Here is a 16,388-nt window from a genome sequence, read left to right on the forward strand (position 1 = left end):
CCTCCTGTACTAGTTGTGACTTGTATTGTTCAAGATTATTGTACCTGTTTGTATTATGAATACCCCTCCTCACATGTAAAGCGCCATGGAATAAATGGCACTATAATAATAAATAATAATAATAATAATCAACGTTTGTGCAGTACTATATGGGGCAAGTGTCTGTATGGAGCATCTTATGGGGCCATAATTAACGTTTGTGCAGCATTGTATGGGGCAAATGTCTGTATGGAGCATCTTATGGGGCCATAGGGTTTGTGCAGCACTATATGGGGCAAATATCTTTATGGAGCATGTTATGGGGCCATAATTAACATTTGTGGAGTATTATATGGGGCAAGTGTCTGTATGGAGCATCGTATGGGGCCATTATTAACCTTTATGCAGCATCATATGGGGCATATTTTAATATGGAGCATCTTATGGGGCCATCATAAACTTTATGGAGCATTATATGGGACTCCTGATTCAATATGGATATTCAAAAACACTTAACCTACTGATGTCTCAATTACAGTAATTTTACTTTTATTGGTATCTATTTTTACTTTTGACATTTACCGGTAGCTGCTGCATTTCCCACCCTAGGCTTATACTCGAGTCATTAAGTTTTCCCAGTTTTTTGTGGCAAAATTCGGAGGGTCGGCTTATAATCGAGTTGGCTTATACTTGAGTATATACGGTAGTAGGGCAGCAGAGTTAAGAGTTACGGATGGACATGAGAGGTGCAAGGGTGTTAGCAGGGAGGCCACAGAAAAGGATGTTGCAGTAGTGGAGATGGGAGATGATGAGGGCATGCACAAGTATTTTAGTAGATTGACATTTCTTTTCATCATTTATAGCAGGCTTTACAATGCACAGTTTCTTCTCTGTCCCTGTATCCTCTCTTTCCTTGTTAGCATTTACATCAGGCTTTGCATTACACAGCTTCTCCTCTTTCTCTGTCTTTCCTAAGCCCGCTTCCGTGCTCACCGGTCCTCCAGCGTCCTCTGTGTCCAGTGTTAGGGATTCCTTTAAACCATTTTGCCCTTGTCCCAAGTACATCCATCCACTTAGCAAGCCACCACAATCTGAGTGACTTGTCCGTACTGCTTAGTTCTTTTCTAGCACCTACATCCGCAATCCCACACTTACACTGCGCTGTCAGTGACCCTTTCATTGCCTTCCTTCTTTCTCTCGTAGCCTTCCTGGCCTTGATGCTGCCTGAGTGAATCTTGGGCAGTTGCAGAGCTGACTGCCCTGACAGGGCGCTCCCACCCAACTGATTCAAATTTCCAGATGTTTCCCAGATTAACTGCCTTAGCTCCTCCCACTTAACTTTTTACAAACTGAATAACTCTGCACCCCCATCTAGTGGCCAAACTAGGGTACTACACTTTCCCTACAACTATAACAGTAATTATACATTGCAGGGAAATGCACAACATGGACACCTACAAAGACATTGCCAGTTATATTTACGGACAGCTCCTTGTGTCCCTTACAGAGCAATATTAAAATGCAAAAGTGACCAAAACATCAGCCAAAAAGGATGAGAACAGAGAAATGGTCTGTAGTCACCCCCTGCAGAACCACTCCCTTATAGGGGTTGTCTTGCTAATTGCCTATACTTTCTTCCTTTTGTCTGTTCCATTTGCACAACAGCAGCAGAAGTTGATTCACAATCGATGTTGCTTCATAACTGGACAGGTTGATTTTACAGAAGTGTGATGTACTTGGAGTTACATTGTGTTGTTTAAGTGTTCCCTTTATTTTTTTGAGCACTATATATATATCCAAAAGCACAGACAGACTGCACCAGTGCCATAATTATGTGCAGTTTGCAGCTATGTTTAGTTACCATGTCAGTCACAAACTTTTTTATCAAACTTAAAACTTATTTTTATAAACTGCTGCTCAGTGTTGCCAACCGTCCAAACCATCCTGGACCGTCCATCAAAATATCAAAATAGTGCACTTTTTGCCCTGTCCATAAATTTTGTTGCTGTGTCTGTGATTTTTTTGAAGTTGGAGAGACTTGGACATATGTTTCTGACTGTATTTATTACCCTTTTAAAGTTTACAGTGACTGCAGCCAATGTCTAGTATCATAATTATGGTTTATAGACACGTATCACTTATAATCTTAATGATCTATCATGGTCATCTATTGTGTCCGTAAATAAAAGTTGGTTGTCCGTGATTTTTTTTTTAGAAGCTGTCCATAAAAAATAAAGTTGTTAACCCTGCCGCCACTGATGAAGTGACCTACTAGAGGTGCGCCATCTCTGAGGCAAAGTGAGGGCTTCACCTCAGGCCAGATACTTTTCTTGTTCCATTTATATCAGAAACCAGTACAAAAATGTGAAAAGAGCCGTACGGTGAGGTCAGTCATTTTCACTCAGGCTCTTATATTCAAAAATATAGAATTTTACATGAAATTTTTGCTTGTGTTCTTAGGGTCGTACCTTTGGTGGCTTGATTACAAGGCACAAATAGCTGGGCATACCATGGTTATTAGGTATATACATTTCTGTGGCATAATGAAGAACATATAAAGCCGATTATTAGCACAGCCTTATTGTCAAGTATGCTTTATATTCATCTGTATGCAAAAAATCCTGAACTTGGTAGACATCAAAAGTCTTTTGAGATCATTTAGCGATATTTATGTGATTGTGCAGTCTATATGTGTGGTGCATGTGCAATCCTTGCTGTCTGTGTGTGTCCTTCACTTTTACATCAGTGAATATGCTCTTAATGGAATGCAGATAATGGAGGCTCTTATCTCCCCTCCCCCACTTCCCCTGCTCTCCAGTGTCTCCTCTTTCTCTTCCAGTCATCTTGATCACTGTCAGTTTTTCACTGCCCACAGCACTATTGAACATTGTCTTCACCCATTAGTGCCCCACCTATATTTCTCCTTGTTCTTGAATTTCTAATGCCCAACTTTGTCCCAGCTTCCTCTGTCTGGCACTACCCTTGTTTACGTTTCCTTTCACCAGTTCAGTAATGTTCCAGGCCATGTCTCCCGCTGGCTCCCATGATCACATCACATGGATCCCAGGAGCCTTAGGCAGAGGGTTTGAGTAGATGCCATTACCATGTGTGCATCATGACCTAACACCTCCCACGCTGAATCTGTGTCAGAATTGTAATGCTTGACTGCAATGTAATTACACACTTACTTTGAACCCTAAAATTCTTAAAAGGAAAAATAGGATGATAAAAATTAAATGCGAGGCTTCTTTAAGGCCATCATAAAGAAATTGGGGCAATAAACAGAAATAAGTATAATAAAATGGCACAGCTTGATTTAGTGTTGAATGGGATATGCGGGACTTTTCTTTTTTTCTTATGGGTCTAAGAACTTACTGGTAGATAGGTAGTTGCTAATTATTTGCCTTTTCTACCTGTCCATGATCTCTGCCAGCTCATAGCTACCACAGATTCTTCTGCTTCTGGTGACATCATGTCGACAGCAACGTCTTCTCTTCTGTCTACGGGTGTCACTGCCGATGTCATGCTGTTTGACAGCTGGGTCTCCTCTGTCTTACTTCGGTGAACCAGCTGTCAGTCAGCATAATGTCCGCAGTGATGCCTTGTCGACAAAGCTGAACGGAAAAGGAAGAGTTGCTCTGTTGAAGTGAAATGAAGCAGGAGAGTCGGCAGAGATCATCACTGGGCAGAACATGCAGGTATAATATTAGCAACTATTTACAGGAAGTTCTTTGCCCAAAGTCCCGGATAACCCCTTTAAAGGGAAAGGGATGTCTTCAAATGCTGTTAACCTGCAGATATGCAGGACAACCTGCAGGATAACAACATTGTAAAGCTGTGCGATTGCAGCATTGAAAGACCGGCTACTGGGAGGAAAATGATTTTATTCCTCTCATCAGCCTCAGGCTTTCAGTCATAGAGGCAGGCACAGCCGACGCGGCCAGTCACCGCTAATACATAGCATGTGGCTGCTGAACCACACCCCAGCACTGACAGCTGACTTTGACAGCCAGCCCAGCAGTGCATCAGTGCAGTCAGTGCTGGGGCATAGTTACTCTGTATTGAGCTGTGACTGAAGCTGAGCTGGCCACGCCTTAATGACTAAAAGCCAAGGCTTTTATTTCCTCCCAGTAGTCAGGCTATCAGTGAGGTGTGTGCATGGCTTTTAGAACACTATTAATCTGCAGATTGACCCCATATCTGTAGGTTAATAGTGTTTTTTTTACATGACAGGTTCCCTTTAAGTTGACTTTCACGATTTAGAACAGTAGCTAGTGCAAACCTCCTCTACCTCTTCATTACCATATGGGAGAAGGATGGTGACAACCACATCTCAATGACACTTTTTTGCCCAGAGATGCAGTATGAACCTGTACTACTTATCACATGTACACTAAAGAGTATAATACATAAGATATGCTTGAAAAATCGCAAATAAGCATCAACTCCATAGAGTATAAAGAGCGCTAGAAGTTTTGGACTTGAAAAATGTTTCTAGACAATGTGAAGATACTACTCAAAATTATGAACAATCGCTTAATTAGTCATTTTTCATGAGAAAAAAAAGGATTCCAATGCTTGCAATGTGGATGAGATTTTACAAAAGCTCGCCCACACGGGTACATCATGTATACGTTGGTGTACCCTCATCTTTTTTAAAACAGAAGACCGACTCTTCAGCCAAAACGCCGGCATGTTTTTGTCATCCTTTGTGGCGTCTTTGTGGCGTCTTTGCCGTAAATGTCTCTCTTTTTATAAAAATATTTAGAATTGAGAGTCCTCAGTATTTTCCTATCCACTGGCTAACACGGTACCAAGATATATATCTTTCCTGTATATTTTTTATAATAATTCTATGTATAAAAATAATGGTGGCTTCCAAGTGGAAGTTGCCAGAAGAATGAACTGGTCGCTTCTTGTAACTTCTTCACGGCTTTCGAACCCTAAAGCGGTTAGAAGAAGGTACAGAAGACAGAACAGATGAACTGCAAGTTCAAGTGCATTTCTTCATGCATTTTAACAGTTTTGTTGAACACTTAAAGTGGATCCAGGTGAAATCTACCTGAAAGAGACAACTTGTGCACACCCTCTCATATTGATAATGGTCCTTGGACTCCCAGTGCTCATTAACCCTCCAATTCTTACTTCTCCTCTGTTTTCAAGATTGGGCTTAGAATGTGTCTGTTCCATGAAGAAATGTAGGAACTCTGGTATTTCTGAAGGGTGCCTTGGCTATGTGGGTGGGAATCTCCATGTGCAGGGTTACATACTATAATAATGATGTGTTTGTGTACCGCCTCATGCCGGCACGGTTTGTTCCATACACAGCACATTCGGATTCACCTGTCTGATAACAGTGTTCCAGGAAATTTTTCACATGCTTGTGACATTTTTACATTTCCTCTTTTCGATATTTTCTCATCCTGTGTAGCACATGCTACTGCATATTTATGATAGTGTGAGTATGATGTAATTTATAGGGAGCAGGTGGTGGGAGTAGTGTGCAAGCAGGCTAAGCTAAGAAGGTAATAAAAGGCGCAAACTAAAATAATGCATGTTCAAAGAGAGTTGCCAGAATTTCTATGAATATGCTTGAATTCATAAGGAGTTTTTTTCTTGTTAAAGTTGATGTGGTAGAAAGGGAACTGCAATACTGTGCATGCCCAGTAGAGGGCATCATTTTTCACAGGTGTGTGTATGTGTTTAGTACAATGGATTCTTATTATTTACTGCCTCCCTTTTTAATGATTCTTTCCCATGAATGAAGCAGGATTTTATATGGTATGTAGTATAATACAAGTGCACATCTACACACATTATTACCATAATTCAGATTAATTCACTGATTTGAATATTAGTCTTCATTCAAATTAATCTAACACAGTCATACGGTCACCTAATACCGGTAAGTCCACTATACAAGAAACAAAGAGCATTCTGTTATTGAACAATAATACCCCAATAATACCCCAATATTACCACTAATACAACTATAAAATACCCAAATAATACTCTCACCATGATATGATCACCACATTGTGTTAGAATAATACTGTAATTGTGAAAGATGACACCAGTGAGATCACATAAAATTCCTCCAATGCCACCACATGCCGTCGCACCTCGCTACCCTGTCTGTCACTTTTACATTCTGCGCCCCCCTGGGGACACGGAATGTCAGAATGGTGCAGTTTTACACAGACACCCCTGTCCACACGGGTCTAGGGAAGCACAGCGAGTGAGAAGATGTGGCCCACGCAGTCACTGATGTGGCACCACACTTGCTCATAACCCTGACAGGCTGAGAGGCCCCTCTTACTAGCACCAGTTAAACAGACAACTGCCAGCCTAGTAGGACTGACACCAGTTCCTCATTAGATACAAGCCCAGTCCGTTAACAGGATTATATCGGGCCAGAAACCAACCCCGATAGCATGGTAATTTACACCGAGAAATGGATGTCTGGAGTCGTGGAGCTAGATAAAACAGCAGCCCAACGTTAAATTATATATTTAATCACCTTAAGGGCAATGATCAGATATGCAAATACAGATAGTGGCAGAATAAAGGATATAAGCAGAATATATGTCAATTATTGGGTGATGTTAGACCATGGGTGCGCTGGGCTGCATTGGGCATTGGCTGACAGCTGTCTCCTTGGTGCCTTCTCTGCACATTACTCGGCACAGCCCCCAGTTTTGAAGTGACTAGCAAGCATTACATAGAGAACGACCACATGGCCATACATTAGTCTTTATCCCCTTTGGGTCACTTCCCTCCTGCCCTCTGGGCTGAACCTAAATCTCCTCCCCTTGACTCTGACTGCTAAAAACTCCAAAACCTAAGATGTGTCATAATTTTTTAATAGACGGTCCTAGGGAGGTAGTTTTGGTCCCATCAGATCCGGCTACGTGTTAAAGGGAATCTGTCACCTCATTTTTCGCATATAAGCTCCGGCCACCGCCATTAGGAGCTTATCTACAGCATTCTGTAATGCTGTTGATAAGCCCCCAATGTAACCTGAAAGATAAGAAAAACAAGTTAGATTATACTCACCCAGGGGTGGTCCAGTGCGGTCCGGGTCCGATGGGCGTCGCGATCCTGGTCCGGCGCCTCCCATCTTCATGCGATGATGTCCTCTTCCTTGCTTCTGTCGTGGCTACTGCTCAGACGTACTGATTTGCCCTGTTGAGGGCAGCATAAAGTACTGCAGTGCGCAGGTGCCAGACCTCTCTGACCTTTCCTGGCTCTTGCGCACTGCAGTACTTTACCCTGCCCTCAACAGGGCAGAGAATTACACCTGCGCTGGAGCTGCGATAGAAGCAAGGAAGAGGACGTCATCGCATGAAGATGGGAGGTGCCAGACCCAGATCTGCGACGCCCATCGGACCCGGACTGCCCCTGGGTGAGCAAAATCTAACTTGTTTTTCTTATCTTTCAGGTTACATCGGGGGGCTCATCTACAGCATTACAGAATGCTATACATAAACCCCTAATGGTGGTAGCTACAGCTTATATGCAAAAAATGAGGTGACAGATTCCTTTAAGACCAAACACAGCTTTGCCATCTGGTTTCTACTGGCTATTTTATGTATATCCATACCCCTGGGTACTAGAACGTGACTGAACTACATGATACTGTGACTGACAGAACTTGTTCAGTAAACGGGACTGAACTACGTGGCACTGTGACTGACAGAACTGCGCCTGTCGCTGATTGGTCGCGCCAGCAGCCTGTGACCAATCAGCGACGTGGGAATTTTGTTACAAACAGACAGAATTAGACGAGACGATTATATAGTAGACTAGATGGTGGCCCGATTCTAACGCATCGGGTATTCTAGAATATGCATGTCCACGTAGTATATTGCACAGCCCACGTAGTATATTGCCCAGCCACGTAATATATTGACCAGCCACGTAGTATATTGCCCAGTCACATAGTATATTGCCCAGTCACGTACTATATTGCCCAGCCACATAGTATATTGCCCAGCAACGTAGTATATTGCCCAGCCACATAGTATATTGCCCAGTCACGTACTATATTGCCCAGCCAGATAGTATATTGCCCAGTCACGTAGTATATTGCCCAGTCATGTACTATATTGCCCAGCCACATAGTATATTGCCCAGCCACGTAGTTTATTGCCCAGCCACATAGTATATTGCCCAGTCACGTACTATATTGCCCAGCCACATTGTATATTGCCTAGCCACGTAGTATATTGCCCAGTCACATAGTATATTGCCCAGCAGTCTGTAGAAGATGAACAGCGCTCCAGACGGGTGTGATTATATCCAAGTGAAAATTTATTAAGCCATGGTACAGCAACGTTTCGACCTAGATGCGGTCTTTTTCTCGTAGTATATTGCCCAGTCATGTAGTATATTGCACAGCCCACGTAGGATATTGCCCAGCGCACGTAGTATATTGCACAGCCCGCATAGTATATTGCACAGCCCGCGTAGTATATTTCCCAGCGAGCGTAGTATATTGCACAGCCCGCGTAGTATATTGCACAACCCGTGTAGTATATTGCACAGCCCGCGTAGTATATTACTCAGCCAGTGTAGTATATTGCCCAGCCCGCGTAGTATATTGCCCAGCCCGCATAGTATATTGCACAGCCCACGTAGTATATAGCAATGTGGGCATCATATCCCTGTTAAAAAAAGAATTAAAATAAAATAGTTATATACTCACCTTCCGTTGGCCCCTGGATCCAGGAAGCGCTTACCGACGCTCCTCACACGCTCCGATCTCAAGAGTGCATTGCGGTCTCGCGAGATGATGATGTAACGGTCTCGCTAGACCACATGTCATCATCTCGCGAGATCGCAATGCATGGACCGGTCACCGGAGAGTCGCGAGGAGCATGAAAGGCGCCGGAAGGTGAGTATATGATGATTTTTTATTTTTTTTAATTATTTTTAACATTAGATATTTTTACTATTGATGCTGCATACATAGTAACATAGTTATTAAGGTTGAAGGAAGACTTTAAGTCCATCTAGTTCAACCCATAGCCTAACCTAACATGCCCTAACATGTTGAGGCAGCATCAATAGTAAAAAAGTTGGTCACACAGGGTTAATAGCAGCGTTAATGGAGTGCGTTACACCGCGACATAACGCGGTCCATTAGCGCTGCCATTAACCCTGTGTGAGCGCTGACTGGAGGGGAGTATGGAGCGGGCACTGACTGCGGGGAGGAAGGAGCGGCCATGTTGCCTCCGGACTGTGCCCGTTGCTGATTGGTCATGGCAATGGTCGTGGGCGTTTGGCCATGACCAATCAGCGACTTGGATTTCCATGACAGACAGAGGCCGCGACCAATGAATATCCGTGACAGACAGACAGAAAGACAGACAGATGGAAGTGACCCTTGGACAATTATATAGTAGATTAGAAAACTGAAACTAAGACCAACACTACCCCATACAAGTGACCATATAGCAGTATAAACCAGTTCTGCAGACTTTGTAATGGAATACAGTAGTTATACAGTACTACTAATGTAAGATCCCTGCATCTAATGTTATACTTACCCACTGCCCCCATCTTCAGCTCTTCCTGGTGTCGCTCTGGTCCTGCGCCGACATCTTGTGATTGCAACTTCAACTTGTGACTGACAGAAAGTCAGAGTTAACGGTCACAAGCTCTCAATGCAAGTCTATTAGAGCCAGCACAAGTCTTTCATAGCCTACCATTGAAAAGTGACCTCCAGCTCCCTCCAACAAACAATGGAGCAATCTATTGTAGTAGGTCACAAACTGCAGAAGACTTTCTGGAGCAGTGTCAATAACACACTTACGTATAAGACTAAGGGTGCTTTCATTTTGCGTTTCTGCACCTGATTGGTGGCCCCGTTTTTGTAAACTCCGACAGGGCCACCGATCAGGTGTAGAAACGCAATTTGAAAGTACCATAAGGCCGGTTTCACACGTCAGTGGTTCCGGTACGTGAGGTGACAGTTTCCTCACGTACCGGAGCCACTGACACACGTAGACACATTCAAATCAATGCATCTGTGCAGATGTCATTGATTTTTTGCGGACCGTGTCTCCATGTGCCAAACACGGAGACATGTCAGTGTTCAATGGGTCCGTGTAAATCACGTACCGCACACGGACGTTGTCCATGTGCAGTCCGTGTGCCGTGCAGGAGACAACGCTACAGTAAGCGCTGCCCCCCCCCCCCCCCACGTGGTGCTGAAGCTTCCATTCATATCTTCTCTGCAGCAGCGTTTGCTGTAAACAAGATATGAATAATCCTTTTTTTTTATGTTTCTCGTGTTTAACATAAAGATCCATGTCCCCAACCCCCTCCCACCCCCTGTGCGCCCGCCCGCTGTTCTTAAAATACTCACCCGGCTCTCTCGCTGGCGCTGCTTCCTGTCCTGGCCGCACCTTCTACTGTATGAGCGGTCACGTGGGGCCGCTCATTTACAGTGATGAATATGCGGCTCCACCCCTATGGGAGGTGGAGCCGCATATTCATGACTGAAATCGGCGACTCATCCGAGTCTCGTGCAAGTGAGTATGAGCCCTTAGGCTATGTGCACACGTTGCGGATTCTCTGCGGATCCGCAGCGTTTTTTGTGGTGCAGAAACGCTGCAGATCTGTAATTGATTTAGAGTACAATGTAAATCAATGAGAAAAAAAAATGCTGTGCACACTTTGCGGAAAATCCGCTGCGGAAACGCTGCGGTTTAAAAGAAGTAGCATGTCACTTCTTTTTTGCGAATCTGCAGTGTTTTTGTACCCATTCCATTATAAAATCCGCAGGGGTAAAAAACGCAGTAAATCCGCAAGAAAAACTGCAGCAAAAACGCACAAAAAACGCTGTGGATCCGCACAAAATCCGCAGCTGCGTTTTCTGCCAGGAGAGGCAGAATCCGCACCAGAAATTCCTAAGGCTAATCCACAACGTGTGCACATAGCCTAATTGGTAAATTTTTGAGTAAAATGTAATTTGTTCTTTTATTCTATAAACTACTGACAACATGTCTCCGAAGTTTCAAGCAATAAATTTTGTATTTTTTTTCTGACAAAGAAAATTGTTCAAAATAAAAAAAAAACACAGTGCTTTCAGACCTCAAATAATGCAAAGAAAACAAGATCATAATCATTTAGAAACAACAATACTAATGAAGGAAGGAAGGAAGGAAGAGTTCAGAAATCAATATCATGTGGAATAACCATGATTTTTAATCACAGCTTCTTGGCATGCTTTCTACCAGTCTTTCACACTGCTTCTGGAGCAAAAATATAAGCAGTTCTTCTTTGTTTGATGGCTTGAGACTATCCATCATCCTCTTGATTACATTCCAGAGGTTTTCAATGGGGTTCAGGTCTGGAGATTGGGCTGCCCATGACAGGGTTTTGATGTGGTGGGCTCTTAATTTTTGCTAGAGCTGTATGTCTCCATCCTGCCCCCCTTATAAGTTTCTCCTTACTTGGTTGGGGTACAGCAGCATCCTCTTCTCCTCAACCATTGGCGGTGCAGATGCGCCGGCGCATGACAGTGACGTTGTATGCAGGCAAGCAGTCCTGCATGGCAATAGATTGCATGTGAACGTGTGTCCTCGGACACACATTCAGTTGTTAGCAAATGGTTGAATTCTGCCCTTGGAACCCAGAGTGGGCCCCCTCCTCACCGGGCACCATACCCTAGTAAGGGCAGTAATGCCCTGATGGCGGTCCTGCGTCTGAGTGCATGTTCGATCTGTTTGCATCATTACAGTCTATGGCCTCGTTGGTGCATATGGCCAGACCCCGTTATGCGGGAGATTTTGGACGTATGCCCCAACAAAGACACAGAATGCAGTGTGAAAGCTCGCTCAGTGCACATTATTTACTTCAGCCCACCTCTTTAAAAAAAGTTTGTATCGTGCCCTGGTTGGTCCATGAAAACGGACCCTTTGCCGGTTTCACACTTCCTGCAGTCACAGTCTTAAGTATAGCCTGTGATGCCCCAACTTGCCGCTGGTCTCCTTACCGAATGTCAGCAACCTGATGGGCATATAGCAATTTTAGGTCAGGAGACCCACATACATAGCAGGCCGTACGTCGGATGCGTGAAGCCAGCCATAGCCAGAGTGTGCCCATTCAGGCCAAGTTCACACAATCTTATTTTTAGGCCTCACCCATTCAAGTCTATGAGGGCACAAAAAGGGGAAGCCATACGGAGACGCAGCCTAGCGTCCTCTTCTTTATGGATATACAGATTTATTTGCAGTTCTGTAACAAAGAAACTATCAATGGTCTTGGAATAACGGCTGCTGTAAAAAAAACAAATTGCTTACACATGACAAATAAAAAAAAAATATTCCGAGTTTTCTGGATGAAATGGATGATTTTTTCTACGGCCGTGTGAACTAAGCCTAACAGTGACAACTAGAAAAGCCGCAGTCAGTAAGTTTAGATATAGAAAACGTAAAAGATTAAAGCCCCCGCCTCCTTTCTCATTGTTGGAACATGCTGACGATGACACAACTCCATAGCACACCCTGAATTTGGAAAAAGTTGTCACAATTATCATGATAATGGGTTGTCAGTAATGTAGTAGGACACATCTTTTATGTGGAAGCCCACTTTAAGGCTGAAGAATAGGTGTTTTCTTTCAGATTCTGCTAAGAACTAAAGGAGCACTATTGTAGATTTACTGGGATGTAAAGTAAGAACGCGGAGCTGTGCAGAAGCTCATGGGCCCCTGGAGGGCTAGGGCCACGCTGCCATTGTGACCCCAATGCTGCTGCCCCCTTACTGATGAATGGACGTCATTTTATACGTTAGCACAATGGGCCTTTTACTGGATCAGCATTTTGGGTGCAAATTCTTCTGCATCTGTTTTGCATTTACAGCAGTTTATTAAGAAAGCATTTTGCTGGTTATTACATATTCAGTCCGCCATTGATCTGGATTTATTGCATTTAAAGGGCTTGAATTAATTAGTGTTTTGTTTGGTGGATTTTTTTTTCTAATGTATAATTTTTATTAAAATATATTTAATTTTCGTATTTCTGTACACTATTTTGTCCTTATATTTAATAACGCCTAATAAAGAATAAAAGGGACTGTGTCTTAGGTGTGTTTGTTCTTTATAATCTACATTTTCTATTTTACACGTAAAGTTATTTTGTTACTAATCTGACATTCCTGTCTTGTTCTTTTTTCCAGGATTACCGAGTCCCAAAGTCAGCAGGACAGATTGCAGATGATAGCGGTGAGTTCTTTATGCTTTTGTGTACAAAATTAGAAAACTGCAACTAAAAATAGATATTGTCATGCTCCTTGCTGCGCTCTTCCTTGTATGTCGCTGACATGTAGATCCATGTTACCGCCTGCAGATGTCGCTGTTGCGTCACTTTATTGTCAGTAACATTATCATTAGTGATGAGCGATTATACTCCTTACTCAAGATTTCTTGAGCATGCTCGGGTGTCCTCCGAGTATTTTTTAGTTCTCAGAGATTTAGTTTTAATCACCGCAGCTGAATGATATACATCTTTTAGCCAGCATAAGTACATGTGGGTATTCCCTAGCAACCAGGCAACCCCCACATGTACTTATGCTGGATAACAGATGTAAATCATTCAGCTGCGGCAAGAAGAACTAAATCTCCGAGCCCTAAAAAATTCTCGGAGGACACCCGAGCGTGCTCGAGAAATCTCGAGTAACGAGTATATTCAATCATAACTAATTATCATACCTTAAAAGAGCCTGAAGACCCACCTCTTCCGACAAGCCTACAACCTGCAGTAACCACCGATCGACCAAACCGCTGCATGACCCTTGTAGATTGTGAGCCCTCGCGGGCAGGGTCCTCTCTCCTCCTGTACCAGTTATGACTTGTATTGTTTAAGATTATTGTACTTGTTTTTATTATGTATACCCCTTCTCACATGTAAAGCGCCATGGAATAAATGGCGCTATAACAATAAATAATAATAACCTTAAAGGCAATATCTGTTTAATTAAAAAAAATTTTTTTAAATGGCATTGGTTCCCGTGCTATTTTCTGCACCAGAGAGGGAAAGCCAGCAACTAGGGGCCGATGTTTATAGCCTGTGAAGGGGTTAATACCCATGGAGCTTCCCAAGCTATGAATATCAGACCGCAGATGTATGTTTAGTCTTTACTGGCTATTAAAATAGGGGGACCTCCACAAAAAAATGACGTGGGGTCCCCCTATTATTAATAGCAAGAAAGGCTACGCAGACAGTTCGGGCTGTGACAAAACACTCTGGGATCGCCTTTGCTGGGGTCAAAGGACACGTGGTTTGTGCATTGAATCTGAGGCGTACAGCAGGTTTCTGAGCAGGCTGACCTCAGGTCAGATTTATTAACGTGAAAGCAACACAAAAAACAAAACATAAAAATAAATCCTAGCCTGTCCGGCACTAACTAAACAAAATACGTTGCTATCTCAACAACTGGGGGGGCTTCTCCCACCCAGCTAACATCGCACAGATCTTGAGCAGAGCTCTTCACTCACGTTTGTCCCACACAGGCAGGCAATCTGTGTGCCCCAGGCAGACACTGGAAACACCCAGCTGGTCATCTTTTATTCCTGCAATCATTAACCCATTAGCACCCTGAAGATACTGAGTGGCCTAATTCACATAGGACAAACACCTGGGCGAGATATACCTGCCTCCATCTACCACACCAGCATGAGTCTTACATATCCCCCCCCTTGATCAGACCACTCCGGTCGAGCAAGAACACTTTTGAAACAGTGCACTCGGGATAGGGCATCGGCGTTCCCCATCTGCACCCCAGGTCGGTGCTCTACCGTAAAAGAGTAAGCCTGCAGGGCAAGGAACCACCGGGTTACCCGACTATTACGGTCCTTGTGGAGGTGCATCCACTTGAGAGGGGCATGGTCGGTGACCAGCCTAAACTTCCTACCAGCCAGGTAATACTTGAGGGAGTCGAGAGCCCATTTAATGGCTAGGCACTCTTTTTCAACCACCGCATATCTCTGCTCATGTACATTCAGTTTCCGACTGAGATAGAGGACCGGGTGTTCGACTCCGTCCCTCACCTGGGAAAGTACAGCTCCGACACCAGTATCAGAGGCATCAGTTTGTACCACAAACTCGCTGCTGAAATCAGGAGTCACTAGTACGGGCTGAGAGCACAAAGCCCGTTTCAGGCTGTGGAAGGCCTCTTCAGCAGCTGAGGTCCATTTTACCATGACGGAACCCTTCCCCTTGGTAAGATCCGTCAAGGGAGTAGCCATGGCTGCAAAATTGGGTATGAACCGGCGATAATAGCCGGCAATCCCCAGGAAAGCCTGCACTTGTTTCTTGTTCACTGGTTGTGGCCAGCCCTGAATTGCCTGTATTTTGTCGATCTGGGGTTTAACCACTCCTCGGCCAATCACGTAGCCCAAGTATCGGGCTTCTTCAAGCCCGATGTGGCATTTCTTGGGGTTTGCCGTTAAACCTGCACCTCGCAGGTCATCAATCACCGCTTGTACCTTCTGGAGATGAGTTTCCCAGTCCATGCTGTAAATTACGATGTCATCCAGGTAGGCAGAAGCGTACTGTCTGTGAGGCCTCAAGACTCGATCCATCAATCTCTGGAACGTTGCGGGAGCTCCGTGAAGTCCAAACGGCATATAGACATACTGGAACAGACCTTCCGGTGTAGCAAATGCCGTCTTCTCTCTGGCCGCCTCGGCCAGAGGAATCTGCCAGTACCCCTTTGTTAAATCCAGGGTCGTAATGTATCGGGCTTTACCAAGCCGGTCGATCAACTCATCGACCCGGGGCATAGGGTACGCATCAAATTTAGAAACTGCATTCAGTTTCCTAAAGTCATTACAAAACCGGATTGAGCCATCCGGTTTAGGTATCAACACAATTGGACTGGACCAGGCGCTGTGTGACTCCTCAATGACTCCTAAGTCCAACATTGCCATCACTTCCCGGGAGACGGCTTCACGGCGGGCTTCCGGAATCCGGTAGGGCTTCACATGAACAGTGACGCCAGGCTCTGTGACAATCTCATGTTTCACCAACTTAGTCCGGCCAGGTTTTTCGGAGAAAAACTGTCGGTTCTGTAACAAAAATTGCTTAACCTCAGATTTTTGTCGTTCTGAGAGAGTCTCAGCAACCCGCACCTCTGGTACAGTAGGTGAACAAACCGGACGGGGCAGATCCGCCGTTAGGGCAGAGCGGTCTTTCCAGGATTTTATCAGATTCACATGATAAATCTGTTCCGGTTTTCTCTTACCCGGCTGGTACACTTTATAGTTCACTTCACCAACTCTTTCTCGGACCTCAAATGGGCCCTGCCATTTCGCCAGGAATTTACTATCCACCGTAGGGATTAGGACCAACACCCTATCGCCGGGTGCAAATGTACGGACCTTAGCGCCTCTATCATAACTT

At 44.2% G+C, this 16,388-nt stretch overlaps 2 protein-coding genes across 5 annotated transcripts in view; both read left to right on the forward strand.

Moving 5' to 3' along the window:
• The window catches only part of MISP (mitotic spindle positioning), a 602,516-nt gene that overhangs the window by 333,649 nt on the left and 252,479 nt on the right, over nucleotides 1–16,388 (forward strand). The gene's annotated exons all lie outside the window — the stretch shown is intronic.
• The window catches only part of PALM (paralemmin), a 245,994-nt gene that overhangs the window by 136,173 nt on the left and 93,433 nt on the right, over nucleotides 1–16,388 (forward strand). For all 4 annotated transcript variants that reach the window (XM_069767837.1, XM_069767839.1, XM_069767840.1 and 1 more), the window contains exon 2: nucleotides 13,165–13,210. In XM_069767837.1, the coding sequence (XP_069623938.1) occupies nucleotides 13,165–13,210 (46 nt within the window). The remainder of the gene's footprint in view (nucleotides 1–13,164; nucleotides 13,211–16,388) is intronic.

This window comes from Ranitomeya imitator, chromosome 1 (genome assembly GCF_032444005.1).
Source record: "Ranitomeya imitator isolate aRanImi1 chromosome 1, aRanImi1.pri, whole genome shotgun sequence".
In the NCBI taxonomy this organism is placed as follows: domain Eukaryota; kingdom Metazoa; phylum Chordata; class Amphibia; order Anura; family Dendrobatidae; genus Ranitomeya; species Ranitomeya imitator.